General features: G+C 39.7%; 1 protein-coding gene across 3 annotated transcripts in view; it reads right to left on the bottom strand.

The window, feature by feature from the left end:
• The window catches only part of IFT88 (intraflagellar transport 88), a 187,376-nt gene that overhangs the window by 37,667 nt on the left and 123,542 nt on the right, over positions 1–26,167 (bottom strand). For all 3 annotated transcript variants that reach the window (XM_037157650.2, XM_053663493.1, XM_053663492.1), the window contains 3 exons: positions 18,268–18,320; positions 16,397–16,462; positions 13,848–13,954 (listed from right to left, as the gene is read on the bottom strand). In XM_037157650.2, the coding sequence (XP_037013545.1) occupies positions 13,848–13,954; positions 16,397–16,462; positions 18,268–18,320 (226 nt within the window). The remainder of the gene's footprint in view (positions 1–13,847; positions 13,955–16,396; positions 16,463–18,267; positions 18,321–26,167) is intronic.

Genomic DNA, 26,167 nt, shown 5'->3' with positions numbered 1-26,167 from the left:
ACTCAGAGACCTAAAGTAACCACATAGGATGGAAATTAAAACTTTCTAACTAAAGACAGTTCAGGTGGATAGTCATGTCCCAGGATGGTTTTTCCCTGACAAAAGCCAGTCTGTACCTTAACTAAGCCTGTCTGTTGTCTTTTTGCATCTACAATAACATACCTTTGGAATATCAAGGTAATTTCTTTCTCCTGACCCCCTCAGACTACAACCACTACACAGGAGCAGAGACCACAAATCCCCTCACTGTCATTATGTTAACTGTTAATTGTCCCATATCCTATGTAAAAAAAGTATGTGTTTAATTAGTTTTACTTTTTATCTAATCCCAGAGAGTGCTTGCTTTGCTTCTTCTACCTCCCTATTCTATCACTGATGGCTTTCATGTAACCCTCTTACATCTTGTCCTTTGATACTGATGTATAAAATAAGTGGTAAAATTGCCATTTTCTGGAGCATTTTCTCAATCTGTTGAGATTTTGCTTCCTGGAATTGTTATCAATTTGTCTCAAATAAACTCCTAAAATTTCTTATAGGTTTCAATTATTGACATTCTCATCTAGAACTGTCCAACATGTTGGCTCTAACTTATCTTTTTTTTTCACTTTAAATATATATTTTTATTTTATTGATTATGCCATTACGTTTGTTCTATTCCCCCCCTCCGTTCTCCTCCACCCTGCACACCCCTTCCCCCACCATTCCCGCCCTTTAGTTCATGAACATGTGTCTCAAGGTCTGTAGATTCTATACTTCCCCTATTCTTCCCCTCCTCCCTATTTTCTATCTACTGTCTATGCTACTTATTTTCTGTACCTTCTCCCCCCTTCTCCTCCTCCCACTCCCCTGTTGCTAACCCTCCACGTACCTTCATTTCTATGGTTCACTCCTGATCTAGCTGTCCTCTTAGTCTGCTTTTGTTTTAGGTGTGGTTGTTGATAACTGTGAGTTTGCTGTCCTTTCATTGTTCATCTTTTTAATCTTCTTTTTCTTAGGTAAGTCCCTTTAACATTTCATATAATAAGGGCTTGGTGATGATGAACTCCTTGAATTTGATCTTATCTGAGAAGCACTTTACCTGTCCTTCCATTCTGAATGAAAGCTTTGCTGGATAGAGTAATCTTGGTTGTAGGTCTTTGGTTTTCATGGCTTGGAATACTTCTTCCCAGCCCCTTCTTGCCTGTAAGTTCTCTTTTGAGAAATCTGCTGACAGTCTGATGGGAACTCCTTTGTAGGTGACTGTCCCCTTTTCTCTTGCTGCTTCTAGGATTCTCTCCTTCATTTTAATCTTGGGTAATGTAATTATGATGTGCCTTGGTGTGTTCCTTCTTGGGTCCAACTTCTTCGGGACTCTCTGAGCTTCCTGGATTTCCTGGAATTCTATTTCCTTTGCCAGAATGGGGAAGTTCTTTTATTATTCATTCAAATAAGCTTTCCACTCGTGACTGTTCCTCTTCCCCTTCTGGTACCCCTATAATTCGCATATTGGAGCATTTAAAGATGTCCTGGAAGTTCCTAAGTCTCTCCTAATTTTTTTGAATTCTTGTTTCTTCATATTTTCCTGTTTGGTCATTTTTTCCTTCCTTCTGGTCTACTCCCTCGATTTGAGTCCCAGTTTCCTTTCCATTACTATTGGTTTCCTGAGCATTTCCATTAATTTCAATTAGTTTAGCCTTCATATGTTCCTCTAATTTGTGACTAAAATCAACCAGTTCTGTGAGCATCCTGATCACCAGTGTTTTGAACCGTGCATCTGATAGTTTGGCTATTTGTTCTTGCTTAGATTTATTGGCTCTGGGGCTTTGAGTTCTTCTTGAGCCATGTTTTTATCTGTTTGTGCCTGTTACGTATGAGGAGAGGAGCCTTAGATGTTCATCAGGGCGGGGCCATCAGGTCGCTGGTTTGTGACGCTGTATGTGGGGGGGGGGTTAGAGAGGGAGCACTGGCAGTCCTCTCCGCTCACCCAATCCACCTCACCACTCGCCCCCTGCCTGTTTATCTGAGCGCAAATGTGTGAGCCCTCCTTGCACTGCGCGGTCTCAATGCTCGCGTTTTCACTGGTTTATCTGCGCGCAAATGCTCGACCACAGACAGCCAGCCGTGCCTCTTCCCTTTGTCTGCCTGTAGCTAGCCCGTACCTGGGATCTGAGCCCTCGGCTTCCTGTGCACCTCCCGGGTCGGAGGATCTTCCCTGCCCGACCCGCTCCGATGCTGGGTTCGCCCCTCTCACCGGTTTACCTGAGCATTTCATTGTTTTCGGACTCCGTATTGTTGATTTTCTGTGTGGTTTGGTTGCGTCTATTGTTAAAACTTTGTTGTTTTTAGGTTTGGTTATGTGAGGATGCACAGTGTTTTCACCTATGCCTCCATCTTGGTGGAAGTCCCTATCTTTTCTTAATCAATTTCTTCACATCCTCACTTTTTCTTCCAGCTTGGAATCACCCCATCCCTGTGAATACATCTATGTCAGGACTCCCTAGTCCCTGGCCTAGCTTCTTGTCTTTTCACTTCACTCACCAAGAAGAACCTAAAACCTGGTTGCTTCAATGACTTTCTATCCCTCTCCCAGGATGCTGGAAAAAAGTCCCTAAGCACAGTGTCGCCTCCAAGGCACCTCCTGCTTCTGGCTCAGGATCCTCAAATGGCCCCCACAAGCCTGCCTCACTTTCAACAATGGCCCTCCTTCTGACTGCCCTCATCCCTCTGAGGCTTAGCTCCACTCTCATCTCCCTAGCAGACTGCCCTGGTGTCCCGAGTGGGACTCACCCAAGGTGCTCACCAGCACCCATGCACCCCCCACTCATGCTCAGGTCTTGCTTCAATTTTTCTTTACCCTCTCTAGTGCGCACAGAATGTGGGTTTCTATCCTCTTTCAACTGAATGAATATCTACTGCCATTGAAAATCAATGAATTCCACTACAATGGACCTTGTGTACCAATAGCTACTTCAGCTGTAGCCATTATCTCATGGAGAAGTTACAGAGATGGCAATTTCAAAAGTATAACCAAACATTTATCGAAACATTGGTTTGATAAGATTCAAAGTTCAAAGAAGTATAAACTATCAAGACTCAATTCATATTTCTTCTCTCACACCATCCACACTATTGAGTCTTGATCACAAGAGTTTCTGTCCTCATCTAACTCCTTCCTCAGCAGATGCCAGGCAAGCCCTTGGGGGACACAGCCTCTTCAGTTGCACCCCTACAAGACCACAAGGTGCTAGTGTCTGGACCCAGCCTGTGAGGCACTCGAGTATTCCACAGCAGGCCTGGGAGCCCTGAGGGACTAAGGAAACCAGGAGTGGGGGGAGTCACAGAGCAGCTGCTAAGTCAGACGGGGGGAAAATTTCAAAGTGTCCATATGTTTATCAACATGGGGGTGATTAATTTCAGTGAAGGTAATTTTTAGCTGCATGAATGGAAAGAAGCAAAGTTAGACTGATGTGAAGAAAGATCAGAGAAAAAGATCAAGTAGATAACACCAGAGCTCTTCCGCTGGGAGAAGAGAAAAACGGCAGTGGAGCAGATCCAGATTTTGCAGGGCCTGAAGTTTATAATCAGGAAAAAGAACAAAAACTATGAAAATAAAACAGCTCTAATAATAAAAATGTATTTATAGGGACCAAGGCACATGGGCACCTGAAGCTGAAGCTCCACCCTCCACAGTCACTGTTTTGGTGGCTAGTGCTGTGCCCAGGGCACACAGAGCAGACTGCTTTCTGTGACTCTCTGGCCACTAGACCAGAGACTCCTGAAGGACCCTGTCTCACAGTGATACACCTGATACATGACCCACCTCAGGTATCAGGTATATTTACTGTAGCACAAACCAGGCAGAGTAAATGTTTGTTAAAAATAGTCATATAGATGCTCTCATTACATGTTATGTGAAGATTTCAAATAGAAGAATTACTCATTCCATTTCCTCAGAGTTTAACAGTTAGTAGGGTCCTTGGGAAATCTTACTCACTTTGGACAGTATGAGGCATGGCCTGCTAACAGATAAAAGAGGAATCATTGCAATAATAACTGACAAAATGATTCTCATCATAGTAAAAGTAAAATGTGAGGGAAGCAGCCACATAATGGAACACAGATAAGGAAATGACAGAGGAAAAAAGTGCTTAATGACACAGAAAGCTGTGTATGTTATTTTGAGGAGGAAATAAAGCCAGTATTTTTGTTTAAAAAAGTCCTATTTTAGCTGAGCAAGTGTCATTGTTCCCTCTCTGACCCTGCCCCCACATACAGCATCACGACCCAGCCACTGGGTTGCCCCACCCTGGTGAACACCTAGGCTCCACCCCTCACTATGTAACAGGTGAAACCAGACCGAAACATTATGGCTCAAGAAGAACAACAGCTCTAAGCCCCAGAGCCAATACTTTTAAGCAACCAAGAGATAGCCAACCTATCAAATGCACAGTTCAAAACACTGGTGATCAGGGTGCTCACAGAACTGGTTGATTTTAGTAGCAAATTAGATGAAAAAATGAAGGCTACACTAAGTGAAATGAAGGGAAATGCACAGGGAACCAATAGTGATGGAAAGAAAACTGGGACTCAAATCAAGGGAATGAACCAGAAGGAAGAAAGAAACAACCAAACAGAAAAGAATGAAGAAAAAAGAATTAAAAAAAATGAGGAGAGGCTTAGGGACCTCCAGGACATTTTTAAATGTTCCAACATCCGAATTACAGGGGTACCAGAAGTGGAAGAAGAAGAGCAACAAGTGGAAAGCTTATTTGAACAAATAATAAAGGAGAACTTCCCCAATTTGGCAAAGGAAATAGACTTCCAGGAAATCCAGGAAGCTCAGAGAGTCCCAAAGAAATCAGACCCAAGGAGGAACACACCAAGGCACATCATAATTACATTACCCAAGATTAAAATGAAGGAGAGAATTCTAGAAGCAGCAAGAAATAAGGGGACAGTCACCTACAAAGGACTTCCCATCACAGACTGTCAGCTGATTTCTCAAAAAAGACCTTACAGGCAAGAAGGGGCTGGAAAGAAGTATTCCAAGTCATGAAATCCAAAGATTTACATCCAAGATTGCTTTATCCAGCAAAGCTTTCATTTAGAATGGAAGAGCAGATAAAATGCTTCTCAGATAAGGTCAAGTTGAAGGAGTTCATCATCGCCACGCCCTTATTATATGAAATGTTAAAGGGACTTATCTAAGAAAAAGAAGATAAAAAATATGAATGGTAGCCCTGGCTGGCATAGCTCAGTGGATTGAGTACGGGCTGAGAACCAAAGGGTTGCAGGTTCGATTCCCAGTCAGAGCACATGCCTGGGTTGCAGGCCAGGTGCCCAGTAGGGGCCACACGAGAAGCAACTATACATTAATGTTTTTCTCTCTCTCTCTCTCCCTTCCTTCCTTCTCCTCTTTAAAAATAAAAAAAATATTTAAAAAATATGAACAGTAAAGACAGCAAACTCACAGTTATCAACAGCCACACCTAAAACAAAAGCAAACAACTAGAACAGGAACAGAACCACAAAAATGGAGATCACATGGAGGGTTAGCAACAGGGGAGTGGGAGGAGGAGAAGGGGGGAGAAGGTACAGAGAATAAGTGGCATAGATGGTAGGTAAGAAATAGGGGGAGGGCAAGAATAGTATGGGAAATGTAGAAGCTAAAGAAAGAACTTATGACACATGGGCATGTACTAAAGTGGGGAGTGTGGGTGGGAGGGGGTGTGCAGGGTGGAGGGGAATGAAGGGGGGTAAATGGTACAACTGTAATAGCATAATCAATGAAATATATTTTTAAAAAGTCCTATTTTAAAAATACATATATTGATCTATGTTTGTGTATATTTGTAAAATGCCCAGGAAGACACATACCAAAATGCTGGCAGTGATCTCAAAGTGCTAGGAGGGGTGATTTTCATTTCTTCATTTGTGTATATATATATATATATATACACAGAGAGAAGGAGAGAAACATCAATGCGTGGTTGCCTCTCGTGAGTCCCCTGCCGGGAACTGGCCTGCAACCCAGGCATGTGCCCTGACTGGGAATCAAACTTCCGATCATGTGGTTCACAGGCCAGTGCTCATATGACTTAAAAAAGTAATCTACCTGAATTTTTAAAAAACACTTATTTTTTAATAATATAAAAAAAGATGGCATTCCTATTCTGAAAAAATATGATTCCATTCCCATTTTGAAAGAAAAATGAGAGAAGTGCAAAGAGGAGCAAAGTATGGATACAAGTAAGTCAATGGGACAAATTCAAAAACAGGCATTGCCAACGAAGAAGAAACAACTGTTTCCCTTTTCACCTAGTGTTCAATATGAGCATATGACTATATATATGTCCTCTGCAACTCTGCTGGAATTGGAATAAAACAAGATCCCTAAACATTGATGTCTCCTTATCTGTCATCTGGGACAGTACTACTCAGAGTGGAGGCAGAAAACCTGCCAGCCCACAAGCTGGCGGGTTTTCTCCATGAGGTGAGCACAGAACTCGAGGATGAGAGTTGACAAACTTGCATATTGATTTGACATTCTGATATCCAAGTGAGTGATCATCTTGCTAGTGACGTTAGCAAGACTGGACAGAAAGTTAACCATACCGCAGACAGTTTGAGAAGCACCAAGAACACTCTACCAATTCTACAGCTGATGAAAATGAGGTGGGGAAGGATAAATGTCCCTTCTGAGTCACAGAGCTGGTCAATGGTAAACCCAGGAGAGAAGTCCAGGGTCCTGTCCACCACACTTGCTTTTACTCCATAAATCTTGGATTTTTGTCCAACAGAATGAGAAGCAGTTAGTGCTTGCTGGTTAAGGATTCTTAAGAAGATTGGCTCTGACCTCAAATTCAGGAGAAAACAGAACTGAGACATTTCTTTGTGACTTCAACACCAAAGAATGCATGGCCATGGCTGTAACTTCCCACACTCAGATCTCTAAGCACAGTTTTTCCTAGAGATCTCCATATCTGCTCCAAACACAAGCTCTTCCAGGAACGATCTCTGTGTCTTCCTCCCAAGCTGAAGCCCTCCACCTCTGTTTCTGCAGCTCTTGTTGCCCTCACATGCCACATGACCCCGGCAGAGGAACTGGTGTTCATCTTATGCTCCCATGTAACAAGCACCTTGAGCATGGGGCCAACTCTTACTATGCACAATTGTTTCTTCATTCCACAGAGCATAGCACATTGCAATTGTTTTCTGAGGAGAGGAAGGAAGACTTAACACAAGGCAATGCATGAAGACACCAACATCAATGGCTTTTTACAAAGTAAGTGATTATGAATCTGGGAAAATGTGATTAATGCTCAAATTGCCATGTATTTGATTATCAATGATACATATTTCCTTCCACATTTTTGTTTGACTTTGTAAATGCAATAATGCATAAAATGTGCAAGACATTCTTGTAGTTTCCATTACATGGACCTTTTAACATTTTGTATTTCTTTTGTAAGTCAATATTAAAGCAATGCTTTTATGAGATCTTATTACTGAATCTCATTTTCTTTTAGGAAATATAGCCATGTAACCAAAGGGGTTTCTGCTCAAATAGATTGTATACATATTTTTATTGTTTTTTGGCAATAACTGGAGACTTGAGAATAAATACTAACTATATTTTAATTAGTTTTGAATATCACATGGTATTTTGTAAATTTGGACAAAAGAAAGCACTTCTTGAAAATGTTTGCTGTTTTCTTTGGGGGGAATACTTCAGAAAATTCAGAAATTTGAATTCTTTGAAAATTCAGGGGGACTTCCGCCAAGATGGAGGTATAGGTGGATGTGCCATGCCTTCTCACACAACCAAATTTAGAGACAACTGAATATTAGCAACAGAAAACACAGCCAGAACACAGAAAATTGAACTTTTCGGAAGTCCGTTAACAACAAATTCTTCAGCCTGACCGGTAAGGGGCGAAACCAGCGGCTGGCAGAGCGGGGTTGCACAGGAAAACTCGGTCCGACGGACTCAGGCTTGCGGAATCCAGGCGCAGGGTTGGACCTAGTGAGCGACGGAGCGAGCCACCAGGCGAGCGACCGCGGAGGAGACAGCGGGGAAGCGGTGCTGCGTGTTGACTGTGGTCACCCATTTGTGCACAAGCGGACAGGCGAGGGAGTGGGCGGTTGGACCGGGGCCGGCGGGTCCCCGCGGCAGGCGGCTGTGGAGGGTGCCGCCATTTCCCGGCTTTGACCACGCCCCCACATACAGCGTCACAAACCAGCGACCGGGGAGTCCAAGGCTCCGCTCCTCACACTTAAAGAGCCAGAACAGACCAAAAATGTCGCAAGATCTCAAAGCCCCAGAGCCCATAGATCTAAGCGATGAAGAAATAGCAAAACTCTCAGACGCACAGTTTAAAACACTGGTCATCAGGATCCTCACAGAACTGGTTGATTATAGCCACAAATTAGACAAACGTATGAAGGCGAAACTAATTGAAATGAATGGAATTGCACAGGACACCAATAGCAATGAAAAGGAAACTGGGACTCAAATCAATGGAGTGGACCAGAAGAAAGCAAATAATGGCCAAACAGAAAAGAGTCAGGAAGCAAGAATTCAAGGAAATGAGGAGAGTCTTAGGAACCTCCAGGACATCTTTAAACGCTCCAACATCCGAATTATAGGGGTACCAGAAGGGGGAAAGGCACAGCCACCAGTGGAAAACTTATTTGAACAAATCATAAAGGAGAATTTCCCCAACCTGGCAAAGGAAATAGACGTCCAGGAAATCCAGGAAGCTCAGAGAGTACCAAAGAAGTTGGACCCAAGAAGAACACACCAAGGCACATCATAATTACATTACCCAAGATTAAAATGAAGGAGAGAATCCTAGAAGCAGCAAAAGCTAAGGGGACAGTCACCTACAAAGAAGTCCCCATCAGACTGTCAGCAGATTTCTCAAAAGAGAACTTACAGGCAAGAAGGGGCTGGAAAGAGGTATTCCAAGTCATGAAATCCAAAGACCTACAACCAAGATTGCTCTATCCAGCAAAACTTTCATTTAGAATGGAAGGACAGATAAGGTGCTTCTCAGATAAGATCAAATTCAAGGAGTTCATCATCACCAAGCCCTTATATAAAATGTTAAAGGGACTTATCGAAGAAAAAGAAGTTAAAGAAACATGAACAGTGAAAGGACAACAAACTCACAGTTATTAACAACCACACCTAAAACAAAAGCAAACTAAAAGGACAGCTAGATCAGGAGTGGAAACATAGAATTGAAGATCTCAAGGAGGGTTAGCAACAGGGGAGTGGGAGGAGGAGATGGGGGGAGAAGGTACAGAAATTAAGTAGCATAGACAGTAGAAAGAAAATAGAAGAGGGGGCAAGAATAGCATGGGAAATATAGAATCTAAAGGACTTGAGACACATGGTCATAAACTAAAGGGGGGGTAATGGTGGGGATGGGGGGTAGGGTGGAGGGGAATGAAGGGGGGAATAGAACAACTGTAACAGCATAATCAATAAAAAATTTTTAAAAAAGAAGATATCTAAATGACACTGGGTTTAATACAGATTACAATGAGAGCAGTGATAAAAAAATTACCAAAGAGGTTTCACCCAAGTACAGGGAGTCATTAATAATTTGGGTAAAGAGGTAATAGAAAAGTTGGATAATCTAGTGCATTGATGGTAACTCATACACAAGTTTACTACAGTATATTAGTTAACCTTAAGGAATTACTTTTAGTGAGCACGATGTAAGAATTAGAGGTCAGGTCTATGAGAGAAATAGGTAAAAGTTGATGATGTTCAGTGAAACATCAATATTTTGATGTAAGGAGAACCGAGTTGGCTGAGTAATGATTAGAAATGAAAAGCAGTTCCAAGCACATTCATATATTTACTTATAATAGTTAAATTCATTAGTCCATTTGAATATTAGTCTAAAGTAGTCAGTCAGATGAAAAACCAAGGTATCACAGAGCAAAACCAAGGTATCACAGAGCAAGAAAGCAATAAAGGAAAGAAGAAAAGGGGAGAGGAAAAGTCAACAGGGGAGAGGAAGCAAAAATAAAATCAAGGTCCAGTAATGACCAAAGAGAGAGGATGATATCTACAATGGCTCAACTAAGACACAACTCAGTAAATAAAAAAATTAACTGTAAACTATAAGACATTATGTTAAAGCAATTCTGAATCTCTGTAAAGGATAAATATGAGGTCTGTCCAGAACAAGTCCAGCCATTGTTAACATGATGAGAACCGTTTACATTGATGTAACCTGGCAACCAAGGAGAGCAGACTAGAATGCACATGTGTGAACAATGATGACTTCATTGTACTAGTCAGTGGGGGAAGTAGATACTGTTGAGTGAGCATGTGTACTGTGTGGCTGTGATATTCAAAATGACTGAGTGAGTAGAGCAACAAATCTGCATTAGATTTTGCGTTAAGCTTGAACATTCCTTCACGAAAATTATTTGGATGATTCAGAAGGCTGAAGCTCTGGGCAACTGGTGATTAGCAGCTTCATCACAACAATGTGCCTGCTCACGCATTGTGTCTAATGCAGAGTTTTTTGGCAAAATATCAAATCACCCAGGTGACTCAGCCCTCTTACAGTCCAGATTTGGTACCCTGTGACTTCTGGCTTTTTTCAAAACTAAAATCACTTTATCACCTTTGAAAGGGAAGAGATTTCAGATCATTGATGAGATTCAGGAAAATATGACAGGGCGGCTGATGGCTATTACGAGAACTGTGTGAGGCCCCAAGGTGCCTACTTTGAAGGGGACTGAGGCGTCGTCATATGTACACTGTTTCTTGTATCTTCTTCAATAAGTGCCTCTATTTTTCATAGTACATGGCTGGATACTTTTCTGGACAAATCTTGTTGGCCTTTACCCCTCAAGTTCATTTCATAGAAATTCCTTGGAAAGCTTGAGTTCAGATCCCTCATGAACCAGCTTCAAGGAACTTTCCAGAGAGTCAGAAGGCTACTCATTTTTTAAAGCAGAGATGATAACACACATACCAAACTTTCTGTTTAGGGTTATAAGGTGCAATAAGTGTCCTATGTACAATCCATAATTTGTAGTAGCTTTATGTTCACTGTTGAGGATAATTAAACTACTGTTCTTAAACTTATAGTCTTTTTAATTATTTTTTTCACATTTTTTTATCCTCACCCAAGGATGTCTTTTTCATCGATCTTAGAGAGAGACAAAGGGAAAGAGAAACATCAACTGGTTGCCTTCTGTATATGCCCCGACTGGTGATCAAATCCACAACATAGGTAGGTGCCCTGACCAGGAACAGAATTCGCAGCCTTTTGGTGGATGGAATGATGCTCCAACGAACTGAGCCACACTGGCCAGGGCCTTTTTTTTCATTTAAAATAATTTTTTACTTTTCAATTACAGATGATGTAAAATACTAGTTTCAGGTATACAACCCAGTGATTAGACATTTATATAACTTACTAAGTGATCACCCCGATAAATCTAGTACCCATCTGATACCATGTTATTATTATAATTTTATTGACTATATTCCCTATCTGTACTTTACATCCCCGTGATTATCTTGTAACTACCAATTTGTACTTAATCCCTTCACCTTTTTCACCCATCCCCCTCAGCCCCATCCCATCTGGTAACTGTCCAAATGTTTTCTGTATCTATGAGTATATCTATTTCTTTTCTGCTTGTTCATTTATTTTGTTTTTAGATTCCACATATGAATGAAATCATATGGCATTTGTCTTCCTTTGTCTGACTTATTTCACTCAGCACTATTCCAAGTTCATCCATGCTGCTGCGGATGGCAAGATTTCATAAATTTCATCTTTTAATGGCTGAGCCATATTCCACTGTATATATGCACCACTTCTTTACCCATTCACCTATTGATGGACATTTAGGTTGCTTCCATATCTTGGCTATTGTAAATAATGCTGCAATGAACATATGGATGTATATTTCATTTTGATTTTAGTGTTTTGTCTCTTGTGGGTTATATAGTCATTGTTTTAAAATCTATTTTGTCTAGTATAAGTATTCCTACCCCAGCTTTTATTTCCATTTTCATGAAATATCTTTTTCTATCCCTTTACTTTCAGTCTGTCTTTTGATCTGTAGTCTCTTGTAGACAGCATATAGGAGTCTTGTTTTCTTATCTATTCAGTCAATGTATGTCTTTTAATTGAAGCATTTAATCTATTTGCATTTAAAGTAATTAATATATATTTATTGAATAATTTTATTTTTTGTATTTTTTCATTTTTTCTTTCTTCTTCTTAAAGAAGACCATTTAACATTTCTTGTAATACTCTTTTTGTGGTGCTGAACTTCTTTAACATTTGTCTGAGAAATTCTTTATTTGTCCTTCGATTCTAAATGATAGCTTTGCTGTGTAAAGTAACCTTGTTTCATGTCAATCCCTTCTGGCCTGCCAAGTTTGCGTTCAGAAATCAGCTGATAGTGTTAAGGAAACTCCCTTTCAGGTAACTAACTTCTTTTCTCTTGCTGTTTTTAAGATTCTTTGTCTTTAACCGTTGGCATTTTAATTATGATGTATCTTGGTGTGGGCCTCTTTGGGTTCATCTCATTTGGGACTCTCTGTGCTTCCTAAACTTGTATGTATTTTTCTCACCAGGTTAGGGAAGTTTTCTGTTATTATTTTTTTCAAATAAGTTCTCAATTTCTTGTTATCTTTCTTCTCTTGTGGGCACTCCCATGATGTGAGTGTTGGTATGCCTGAAGTTGTCCCAGTGGCTCCTTAAGTTATCCTCATATTTTTGGGTTCTTTTTTCTTTTTGCTGTTCTGACTGGGGTTTTCTGATTACCTTCCAAATTGCTGATTTGATCCTCTGCTTCATCTACTCTATTGATTCCTTGTAATATAATTCTTCAGTTCAACAATTGTCTTCATTTCTCACTGGTTCTTTTTTTATGTTTCCTATCTCTTGGTTGAATGTCTCACTAAGTTCATCTAATCTTTCCCTAAGTTCATTCAGTGTCCTTACAACCAGTGTTTTTTTAAAAATTATTTTATTTATTTATTTTTTGAGAGAGGGGAAGGGAAGGAGAAAGAGTGGGAGAAAAATATCAATGTATGGTTGCCTCCTATGCGTCCCCTGCTGGGAACTGGCCTGCAACCCAGGCATGTGCCCTGACTGGGAATCGAACTGCAATACTCTGGTTCACAGGCCAGCACTCAATCCACTGAGCTACGCCAGCCAGGGCACAACCAGTGTTTTGAACTCTGCATCTGATAGGTTGCTTGTCTCCATTTTGTTTAGTTCTTTTTCCGGAGTTTTGTTCTGTTCTTTCATTTGGGCCATGTTTCTTTGTCTCCTCATTTTGGTTGCCTACCTGTGTTTGTTTCTATGGATTAGGTAGAGCTGCTATGCTTCCAGGTCTTGATAGGGTGGTCTTATGTAGTATGTGTCCTGTAGGGCCCAGTGGTACAGCCTTCCAAGTCACTAGAGCTACGTGCTCAGGTACACCTCGATGTGGGCTATGTGCACCCCCTTGTTGTAGCTGAGCCTCAGTCGCTGTTGGCACATCAACTCAAGGGATTTACCCCCAGGCCAAATGGCTAGGAGGACTGGCCATAACCACCACTGAGGACCAGCTGTGCAGGGACCCACCCCATGGAGCAGAACTTATTATGACCCACTAAAGACTGTATAGAGTCTATTGTACTTTTTCCTGTTGGGAATTCACTTTTGACAGAACTTTATCCTAAAACTAACATTTTAGTTTTATGCCAGAGCAGGAGAAAAATTTCAACTTCATTTTACTGACAGAAGCCCCAACATCACTCAGCTGAGCTAGAGAAGGCTGACATTTCAAAAACTAAAGAACAGTAGTTCTTAGCTCATATGAAATACCTGTTCCCTTATTTCTTTCTTTTTTTCCAGTCTCTTAAGTTTTGTTGCATATTCTTGAACTTCTTTTAATCCAATATCTGTGCAGAGACGAACCAAGAAACGCAGACCTAAATTGTGAAAAATATATTTAGAAAAGCTTTTATTCACAGCGTTGAAAGTACAACAAATCATTAACCTCAGTCTTTTGGGACATAGGGATGATGCTCACCATGTTTCTCTGTTGAAAATGTGTTATAGAACAGTATGCTTGAAACCTATAATGTCACTAAACAATGTCACTCCAATAAATTTAATAATTTTTTTAAAAAAGTACATATACTGTATTCTCCTGACCTGGAAGGACGGACTTCCCTGAGAGGGGTTTAAAGGGACTCTCTTCACCACCCTGTTCACACTACTTGTATCAAAGCCCTTCCCATAATATGCTCTACCTCCCTCTCTGCTTCTCCTTTGTTGCACTTCTGACTACTGAAATATTCTATGAGTGTGCTGTCTTTGTCTGCCCCCTAGCAAGCTCCATGAGAGCAAGGATGTTCATCTACTTTTTGTGTGTGTGTGCTCAGTGCTATACCAACACAGCAGTCACTCCATAAGAATTTGTAAATAAATGACCCACTCATGACCATTAATGTTTTGTAAAATAACAGTACTAAAGTAATTCAAAATGCCACCCATTAGCATATAAATTGCCTGTGCATACATTACTAATTCATAATAAGATAATTTATATTTTCTATAAATAATATACAACTATTCTTATCTATCCATCCTCAGAAAGAGTAAGTTAGGACCATTTAATATAAAATAAAAATTATTGCTTTTGGTAGATGTCCTCTGAAATTTAGTATGTCATCTGTAATGCCACAGAGCAGGTCAATTTTTGATAAATGAAGAATATATTTTAAGACTGAATTATCCTTTTGGGTTCACCAGAAAACTACTTTCCTCAAAACAAGGCATTCCATGGGTGCAAATGGTTTCCTAAGACTATAGTTAAGGTAGACTGTTGATGATATTTGTTTTGATGATATTTGTTTTGTTTTGAATTATCCATGTCAAAATCATCTTGGACATTTCCCATGGCAACAGGTAAACATTCATTTAATTTTTAGAGTGAATCTTACTCTCAATAAAGAAAGAAATTTGGCATTGCTGTAGACAGTCCCTTCACTGGTCCAGTTCCAGAGCACTCTGGTTACTGCAGTGGCTCCGAACAGGCAGCAATCCTGACCCCAGGGGATACCTGGCAATGTCTGGGGACATTTCTGTTTTTCATAACAGTGATGTGGGGGTTGGGAGGAAAGCTACTGTCATCCAGTGGACAGAGGCCAGGCGTGCTGCTAAAACATTCTGTAACCCACAGGACCCAGAATGGTCCAGTTCCAATGTCAGTGGTACTGACTTTTGCCCAGCTGACTTTTGAGTTCATCAGTTCTATAAAAAATATCACTGCTGTCTGTCATTTAATCTCTAACACATTAATTTCCTAATATGGCTGGGATTAAGCATCAAATCAAATGTTTTAAATTAAGAAATAGGAAAAATTATGTATCTGGGTCTTCTGAGAACCTGAGAATCTATGTAGATAGGGCTATAAATGTGTACTTTTTGAAGGCGTGAGAGGGAATCCCCCCAAGTAGCCTGTATTCTAACTGGCTTCTGGAAACCACTGCTGCAGGTTAATGAATCTGCTCTAATGAGCACTGGAAACCCCTTGCTCCTAAGCTACCAGCAAGCACATAGAAATAGGACAGCCATCTGCTGCTGAGCTTTTATAAAAGCCAAAATGAGGAACCATCAGTTAAGGACTGGGCAGTACTTCTAATCCCAGGATTGGGCTGGGCCATGGGGCAACTTAGCTCAGAAAAGATTGTTTTTACTGAATTGTAATGTGCTGTTTCATGGTCATTATCATTGTAAGACAGAATTAAAAACAGTATTTCTAAGTATGTTATTTGATTTGCTGTAGGAATGTTTTAAAGTGAGTAGTTGCTGTATCTTTCAAAGACTTTATCTACTGTCTCTTTCAGTGTCTCAACATGAATGAATTAAAAGTTGAAAAAAATTTTCCTCTTTCCAAGGATTTGCTTTTTATTTCCTCATAAACAGTAATGATTATACAACAGATTGTCTTTTATATCTTTCCCTTAGCTGCAAGGCTATTCAGGGCTAAATATACGGTTCAGTGGGGATATATAGCAGGTGAATATAGTTATTCTGTGTTTTCTCTTGATCCTGACTTGTTATTGCTGTAATATTTCTCATTGCTACTTTAAGTTTCATCAAAGCCACTGTGTACCAAATGGGGAAGATAAATTTATTTACTACTGAAGAGAATTCAGTGGTATATGTAAATACATCAACAATTAAATTCTGTAAACATGTGTACTTATATAGTCAAATTTTCTGATCCTATAAATTCCTATTTAAACATATGTGCCATGAGTATAGGCTGGTAACTATGCATGAAATTAGTGTAGCAAATGTAAAATAGGACATAAAGTGTATGAACCTGTACTTTCAAAGTTACAAAATGTAATCTCACTTACATTCAACATTTTCTGGAAATTTTCTGTGAATATCTTTGTAAGTATCTAATGCTTTTTGGTAGTTACCTATGAATAAAAAAAGAAACACATTAGCAGATTTATAGAAATTAAAAGGATTCAGCAAAATGTTAATTTTAATCCAATATACTGGCACCACTTAATTGGTTTAGCAGGAAGACTTTCATGTTTGCCACAAGCATGTGCAACAGTTTTTTAAATATATTTTATTTATTTAGAGAGAGAGAGAGAGGAGAAGGAAAGGAGGAAGAGAGGGAGAGAAACATCAATGTGTGGTTGCCTCTTGTACACCCCCTACTGGGGACCTGGCCTGCAAGCCAGGCATGTGCCTTGACTGGGAATGGAACCAGTGACCCTTTGGTTCACAGCCCTAGCTCAATCCACTGAGCCACACCAGCCCAGGCCATGTGTTGCAGTTTTTAACAAAACTTCTGGAAGGAAATGTACAGGTAAAATAAAATTGAAAATGGGCTGAGCATAAGGAAATGGATGATAGTTAAAATTTAGTTCCATTTCTTAGTTCCAATGTTAGTGGTAAAAAATTAAGATCCATTTGATTTCCTAAAAATTAATGAACAATTGACAAATTTAAAATAATTTACATGGTAAACTAATAATAATTTCAATGTCATTCACTTAGAAAAAATAAAAAATAACTGTAGTTGTCATTTTGAAACATTAAAATCTTTATAGAAAGCAATTTGTTTTAGAATAAAATAACTGAACTTCATGCAGAAGAAAAGAAAAGATAAATTTTGGGTCAAAGGTCTTGGCTAAAATCTCAGTAATAGCTATTAATCTCTCTGGGTCTTCTAGAGGGATTGTTATAAAAACCTTAAAGAGTTTCTGTGAGAATTAAATCAAACAGAGAGGAAGCATCTAACTCATAGTGAGTTCTCAATAAATGTTAGTTTATCTTCTAACCTGACCTTCAATAACTCAAAAAGGTTTATGTCTTTAAATTATCCAGAATACTCCATATACGAACATTCTACATGTGACTGACATGGAAACAAAGAAAGGCAATCAGAACTGAGCAGAGATCAGTGAAGTGTATACACTGTAATTATGCTGTAGGTTGTCCAATAGGTCACACAGCCACATTAAAGATCAACCCTCTCAATGCCTTGAAGACAACACTGAGCATATATTTTGATGCTATTATGAAGGCGCTCTCAGAGGTCCATCCAGAAAGAAGCTATGGCATTGGGCAAGAGCACCCTGTTAACACTGACAACAAATGTTTCCCTGGAATTGAGGAGTTTCTTTTTTGGGGGGATCATTTGTATACTCTATAAGTGGGATCCTGCTTAGTCTCTGTTATTTTTACATCATTCAGTTCATTGAAAACTATTAACATCACTATCTTTCAGGAAAGAGGTCAGCATTACAGGGCATAACAAAGTGGTTGCTGGAAGCACAGATGGGGTACCTAATGATACTTGATATAAAAATAGAGCCCCAGTGCTCCATTCCTGGGCTTGCCTCAGGCTTCGAGGTGAAGGGAGCCTGCCCCCACACACAGGACATTTAGAATTAGGTGACAGAAAATGGAGTATAAATTGATGTGTACAGAATGCCTGTTTTTCTGCAGCCAACTTTTGAAAATGATTACGTATTCACTTTCAGAGATAATAAATCTGTTTTTAACAGTGGTGTTGGAATATATGACTAGGTATAACATTTTTCTATCTAAAGTGATTATGTTTTTCATATAATGCTTCACATATGTGTAATTATCAAAAGTTAATGTTCTAATAAAATAAGCAATTCGAACACATTTTGTGCAAAGTTACCTAAAGGACAGAAGAAATAAAACATATTAAAAATGAATAAAATGAAAGCATTTTTACCACTTCTTCTGAAACAACTAGCTACCATCAGCTGCCATTTCACCTGTGTGGGCCTATAAAAGAAATAAATGACATAAAATTAGAGTGGAAACAAAAATAATCTGAGGGAGTCAAAAAGATTTACATGGCTACAGATCTATACTATCTTTCAAATACTTTTTGACCTTTCATTAGATCATTTTTATTATTGAAAATAGCATATATACAATTTCCCTCATTATTATCTGTTGTATTTACATTTAAATATGAGTTCTTCAACCTGCCCTGCCTGGGTGGCTCAGTTAGCTGGAGTGTCATCCTGTATAAAAGGTCACAGATTTGATTCCCAGTCAGTGCACATACCTTGGTTGCAGGTTCAACCCTTGGTCAGGGCGTATACGGGAGGCAACTGATGGATGTCTTTCTCTCTCTTTCTCCCTTTCACTCTCTTTCAAAATCAATAAACATATCTTCTAGTAAAATTTTTAAAAAAGCAGTCCTTCAATCTAGTTCACACCATTATTTAGAAATTTTTATGGAACCATTAACCTGTTTGGTTGAAGATCACTGTATTCTATTTTTTAAAATTCTCAGTGAGGATATGTTTCTTGATTTTAGAGAAGAAGGGGGACGGGAGAGAAAGAGGGAGAGTGAGAAAGAAAAGGCAGGAAGGGGGAAAGAGAGAAAACATCAATGTGAGAGAGAAACATCGATTGGTTTCTTCCCATATGAGCCCCAACTGAGAAGGGAACCAGCAACCTAGGGTATGTCCCCAAACCAGGAATCAAACTGCAACCCTTTGGTGTATGGGACAACACTCCAATCAACAGAGCCACCCGGCCAGGGCACCACTGCACTGTATTTTAAACATTATTATTTTTGCCATAATCTCATACTTAGGCTTATGAATTTAGGTTTAGGCTCCAAATGTAGCACCTAAGAGGCAATTTTTGAGCTTGTGTTTGAATAATTAGACTTCAACTACAAAGAGAATAAAAAAAATTCTATTCATCCCTTTTTCCACTTAAAAGTGATTTTGTAAAATAAATGACCATAACCAGGATTTCTAAAGACTGCTTTTAGAAATATATAAGAGTACAGGTCTTTAACCTCCTTGGTTAAGTTTATTCCTAGGTACCGTATTTCTATTTGTTACGATAGTAAATGGGATTGTGTTCTTAAGTTTCTCTTTCTGATAGTTCATGATTTCTCTTTATCTCAATTTTTTAAAGGATTTTATTTATTTATTTTTAGGTCAACAGAAAAAGAAGGAGAAAGAGCAGGAGAGAAATACTGATGTATGAGAAAAACATTGACTGGTTGGTTGTCTCTCACATGCCACCACCTGAGGGACCTGGCCTGCTACTAAGGCATGTGCCCTGATCAGGAATCAAACCAGAAAACTTCTGGTTTATGGGAAGACACCCAACCTACTGAGCCACACCAGTCAGGGCACCACCGATTTCTGGATATTAATTTTGTATCCTGCTACATAGTGAAATTCATTTATTAGATCTAGTAGTTTTTGGTGGAGTCTTTAGGGTTTTCTCTATCATGTAACCTGTAAAAATTTACTTCCTCCTCACTGATTAGATGCCTTTTATATCTTTTTGTTGTCTGATTGCTGTGGCTAGGACTTCCACATAATAACTGTGGTGAAGGCAGACATCCCAATCTTGTTCCTGATCTTAAAGGAATCACTTTTAGTTTGCCTATTGAATATGATGTTGGCTATAGATTTTCCATATATGACCTCTATTGAGATATGATCCCTCTATTCTCACTTTGTGAAGAGTTTCTTTTTTTATTGTAAATATGTGCTGAATTTTATTAAATAATTTCTCTGCATCTATTGATATGATCATGTAATTTTTACTTTTCATTTTGTTTATGTGATGTATCACATTTTAAAAATAATTTATTTTTTTAAAATAAAGACATGCTTTTAAAAAGGTTTCTTATTTATTTTTGCAGAGAGGGGATGGGAGGGAGAAAGAAAGGGAGAGAAGCATCAATGTGTGGTTGCCTCTTGTGTGCACCCAACTGGAGACCTGGCCTACAGCCCAGGCATGTGCCCTGATTGGGATTTGAATCTGCAACCCTTCGGTTCTCAGGCTGGCACTCAATCCACTGAGCCACATCAGCCAGGGTTAAATTATATTTTATTGATTATACTACCACATTTGTTGCAATTCTACCCCCTTTGCTGACCCTCACCCTGCACCCTTTCTCCCCCAGGTAATCCCTAAACCTTTGTTCATATCCATGGGTCATTCATATAAATTCTTTGGCTTTTCCATTTCTTATACTATACTTAACATCCCCAATACTACTCTGTAACTATCAATTTGTGCTTTTTAATCTCTTCACGTTTTCACCTATTCCCTCTATATCACCTGCCATCTGGCAGTCATCAAAATGTTCTAAGTATCTATGATTCTGTTTCTCTTCTGCTAGTTGCTTAGTTTGTTTTTATAGATTCAATTGTTGATAGATAAGTATTTTTTTGCCATTTTATTGTTCACAGTTTGGATCTTTTTCTTAAGTAAGTCCCTTTAATGTTTCATGTAAGGTTTGGTAATAGTGAACTCATTAGATTTTTCTTGTTGGGAAGGTCTTTATCTGCCCTTCCCTTCTAAATGATAGCTTCTCTGGATAGAGTGACCTTGGTTGTAGGTCCCTGTTCTTCATCCCTTTGAATATTTCATGCCAGTCCCTTCTTTCCTGCTAAGTTTCTTTTGAGAAAGCAGCTGACAGCCTTATGGGAACTCTCTTGTAAGTAACTAACTGCTTTTCTCTTGCTGCTCCTAGGATTCTTTCTTTATCTTGGTTGGTAAGACAGCAGAGGAGTAAATGGAAGCCAACTAACCTCCTTCCAGGACCAACCTGGAACTACAACAAAATTGTGAATAAATCACCCAGAACAAAAAACTGAACATTAGTGAGAAAAGTTTTGTAACCTCCAACAGACATAAGAATCAGCTTCAGTACTAACTGACTAGTAAGGAGTGTGGTGGACCTCAAGAGGGCTGGCTGGGTTCCCATAGGTGGCAGCACCACAGGGATAATTAAACAGCTAGTTGGATTCCCCTGAGAAGAATGGGATCTAAACCCTAAGCTGGGATCCCCAGCCTAGAGCAGCAGAGCCAAAAAAAATACACAGATAACATCTGGCAATGAAAGTGGCAGGGTTGCTCCCTGACAGAGAAGGAAGGCTGGAGATGTACCATTTAAAGGACCAAGGTACAAATTTTCATTTGCTGCCACTTACTCTGGGCTCCAGCAAAGGCAGGGGCAGAGTGGTCTAGAGACTCCTGAGGAGAGACTGGGGATGGAAGATTTGGGGAGAGAGCTGAGAGAGTAGCCACCAGATTCCGAGTGCTGAATCATCCCCCATACAGCAGTAGCCATTGTGCTCACACATACCACTCCCCTCTGAGTGGCAGCAGCATGAGGGGAAACAATAATCCCAATCTGAGGAGAGACTCAGCCCCGCTGTATGGGGTTTAAGCCTGACTGCTGATTGCAGAGTGACTAGATTAACAACTAGACAACAGTAGACAGCAGATCTCTGGCAATCTCAGAGCAGGCTGCCTAAGGTCAGACATTACCAGAGGTTGATCCAGAAAGAAGCAAACAGTGTAAATACTAGAGGCTACTGAGACCATTGCAGTCTTCTCCATGATCAGCAATATCTTCTTTCCTGTATAGCTTTTTAACATTTATTTCTTGTCCAGCAAGTTTCTCCATATTAAGTCACTAGAATTTATACTACAGTTTATTTCCCTCCTTTCTTATAATACTTTTAGTCTATTTACACCCTTATTAATACTGCTTCATTTGCTGTTGATAGTGGGGGGGGGGGAGATATTTATGTGACTGTGGGCTTTTTCCCTGGGCTTTGTGGTTTTGTTCTGGCAGCACCTAAAAAACAGCATATTAGTCGTGGTGGGCAGGGTGACACTCAGTCAACTAGCTGGAAGGAAGGACCCACCAAAGAAAGACCCAACAACAATCAAAACCTTGTTACATCCCGAGAGTCAACAAAAACAGCATCCCAAAAGCATCAACTTCAGGAGATGGAGAAGATGGCACCACTGAATCTCACAGGTTTCCTACCATAGAAGTTCATACCGCAAACTCAAGGAGTCAGAAGAGATCAATTTAAGAAGCAGAGACTAACAAGAAGAGTCTCACAAACAATGAGAAGACAAAGAAACAAACTCCAAGTGAAAGGAAAGGAGGAATCCTCAGAAAAAAATGATAAATGACATAGAAGCAAGTCAACTATTTGATACTGAGTTCAAAGCAATAGTCATAAGGAATGGTTATATTCCTTATAACCAGTGAGCTCAATGAGCTCACTGAGAATTACCAAAAACTACAGGGAAACTACAAGTAAACTTACTGCAAACAATATCAGGATGAAAAAAGAAATAGAAACTATCGACAAGAGCCAAGAGGACATTAAGAATGCAATTTCTGATTGAAGAACACAGTAGAAGGAATCAAAAGCAGGCTAGGTGAAATGGAGGATTGAATCAGCAAGCTGAAGGACAGGATAAAAAAAACTCTCAGCAAGAGCAAGAAAAGGAAAAAAGACTTTAAAAAATGAAGACAGGAGGACTTCCGCCAAGATATAGATGTAGGTGGAGGAACCACCTTGCCTCTGTGCACAACCAAATTTAAGAACAACTATTTTTAACAACAATCACAACCAAGCCACACGGAAAATTGACAATACGGAGTCCAAAGACAACTAAATGCTCAGCTAAACCGGTAAGAGAAGTGAAACCAGCAGCGGAGCAGGTTCGCAAGAAAAAATTCCCAGGTGGTGCGCGGTGCACAAGCAGCCGAAGGCGCAGATCGCGGGCTAGCTACGGGAGCGCACAGGGAAGAGGCGCAGCGGGCTGTCTGCCGTCGGTCGCGCATCTGCGTGCGGAGAAACCAGTGAGAAGGGAAGCCTGAGTGGGGCAGCAGGCTCGCACAATTCCGATAGGATAAAGAAGTCTGGGGCGAGTGGTGTGACTGGACGGGCTGGGCTAGCGGAGAGGACCTCCATTGCTCCCTCTCTGACCACGCCCCCACACACAGCATCACAAACCAGCGACCTGGGTCGCCCCGTCCTGGTAAACAACTAAGGCTTGGCTCCGCTTACTTAACAGCACGAATAGACCAAAAATGGCTCTAGGACAACTCAGAGCCCCAGAACCGATAGATCTAAGCGATGAAGAAATAGCCAGTCTTTCAGATGCACAGTTCAAAACAATGGTGATCAGGATCCTTACAGGACTGGTTGATTTTAGTCACAAATTAGAGGAACATATGGAAGCTAAACTAATTGAAATGAATGGTAATACAAAGGAAACCAATAGTAATGGAAAGGATATTGGGACTCAAATCAAGGGAGTGGACCAGAAGGAAGAAAAAAATGATCAAACAGAAAAGAATGAAGAAATAAGAATTCAGAAAAATGAGGAGAAGCTTAGGAACCTCCAGGACATCTTTAAACGCTCCAACATCCGAATTATAGGGGTACCAGAAGGGGGAAAGGAACAGCCACCAGTGGAAAACTTATTTGAACAAATAATAAAGGAAAATTTCCCCAATCTGGCAAAGGAAATAGACTTCCAGGAAATCCAGGAAGCTCAGAGAGTCCCAAAGAAGTTGGACCCAAGAAGAACACACCAAGGCACATCATCATTACATTAGCCAAGATTAAAATGAAGGAGAGAATCCTAGAGCAGCAAGAGCTAAGGGGACAGTCACCTACAAAGGAGTTCCCATCAGACTGTCAGCTGATTTCTCAAAAGAGACCTTACAGGCAAGAAGGGGCTGGAAAGAGGTATTCCAACTCATGAAAACCAAAGACCTACAACCAAGATTGCTCTACCCAGCAAAGTTTTCATTTAGAATGGAAGGACAGATAAAGTGCTTCTCAGATAAGACCAAATTCAAGGAGTTCATCATCACCAAGCCCTTATTATATGAAATGTTAAAGGGACTTACCTAAGAAAAAAGGAGATAAAAAAGATGAACAGTGAAAGGACAGCAAACTCACAGTTATTAACAACCACACCTAAAACAAAAGCAAACTAAGAGGACAGCTAGATCAGGAGCAGAACCATAGAAATGAAGATCTCAAGGAGGGTTAGCAACAGGGGAGTGGGAGGAGGAGAAGGGGGGAGAAGGTACAGAAAATAAGTAGCATAGACAGTAGATAGAAAATAGATAGGGGGGAGGGTAAGAATAGTAGGGGAAATACAGAATCTAAAGAATTTGAGACACGTGTTCATGAACTAAAGGGGGAAATGGTGGGGGAGGGGTATGCAGGGTGGAGGGGAATGGAGGGGGGGAATAGAGCAAATGTAATGGCATAATCAATAAAAAAATAAAAAAAATAAGGAATAGAGTCAATAATACTCTAATAACTATCTATGGTGTTGATGGGTATGAAATTTATTAGAATGATCACTTAATAAGTTATGTAATGTCTAATCACTGGGCTGTATACCTGGAACTAATATAATAATCTACATTAACTGTAATTGAAAAATAAAAATGATTTTTAATGGAAAAAAAATGAAGACAGATTAAGGGGACTGTAGGACAACATGAAACATAATATTATCCCTATAATAGGGACACCAGGAAAAGAAGAAGAGGAGAAAGGGATAGAAAACCTGTTTGAAAAAGTAATGATGGAAAACTTTCCTTATTTGATGAGAGAAAAGGGCACACAAATCCAGGAAACACGGAGGGTCCCAATCAAGAGGAACCCAAAGATGCACACTGCAAGAAACATCATAATTAAAATGGCAAAATTCCAAGACAAAGTAAGAATCTTAAGGGCAGCAATGGAGAAACAGGACATAACATACAAGGAAGCCTGGGTAAGACTAGCAGCTGACTTCTCAGTGGAAACACTCCAAGCCAGAGGGTAATGGCAAGAAATATTCCAAGTAATGAAAAACAAAGGCCAGCAAGCAAAACTATTCTACCCAGTAAGACTCTCAATTAAAATGGAAGGTGAAATAAGGAGTATCCCAGACAACAGAAGGCTGAAAGAATACACCTCTATCAAAACAGCACTACAAGATATGCTAAAGGGACTGCTTAAAGAAAAGGAAGAAAAAGAGTGAGAGAGGGAGGAACACAGGTACAAAGGAAGTAAAATGGCAATAAATAAGTAACTATCAATAATCACCATAAGACTAAATGGATTAAATGCTCCATCAAAAGACGCAGAATAGGGGAATAGATAAGAAAACATGACCCACACATATGCTGCCTACAAGAGAAACACCTCAAAACAAAAGGCCTACACAGACTGAAAGTAAAGGGCTAGAAAAAATATTCCAAGCAAATGGACAGGAAAAAAAAGCTGGGGTAGCAATATTCATATCAGAAAAAATAGACTTCAAAACAAGGACCATAAAAAGAGACCCAGAAGAGGTCACTTCATAATACTCAAGGGAAGAATCCATCAAGAAGACATAAACATTGTAAATACATATGCACCCAACATAGGAGCACCCAAATACATATGGAAAAGCTTGGAGAATATCAAGAAAAATGTTGACAGCAACACAGTTATAGGAGAGGATTTTAACACTCCACTGTCAAAAATGAATAGATCTTTTAATCAAAATATCAAGAAAGATATAGCAGCACTGAACAACATCCTGGATCAAATGGACTTAACTGATATACAGAGCCTTTCATCCCAAAGAAGCAAAATATTCCTTGAAAAGAACGTATTTTTTTCAAATGCACATGGAACATTTTCAAAGATAGACCACATGATAGGACACAAAACAATCCTCAACAAATTCAAGAAAATTGGACTTCCGCCAAGATGGAGGCATAGGTGGAGACGCTATGCTTCCTCACACAAACAAGTTTAGAGACAACTTAATAT

The sequence above is a fragment of the Artibeus jamaicensis genome, unplaced genomic scaffold (genome assembly GCF_021234435.1).
Source record: "Artibeus jamaicensis isolate MK-2021 breed Jamaican fruit bat unplaced genomic scaffold, CSHL_Jam_final contig_3188, whole genome shotgun sequence".
In the NCBI taxonomy this organism is placed as follows: domain Eukaryota; kingdom Metazoa; phylum Chordata; class Mammalia; order Chiroptera; family Phyllostomidae; genus Artibeus; species Artibeus jamaicensis.
The sequence above is the reverse complement of the archived record's forward strand: the minus strand, read 5'-3'. Positions and strand labels throughout refer to the sequence as shown.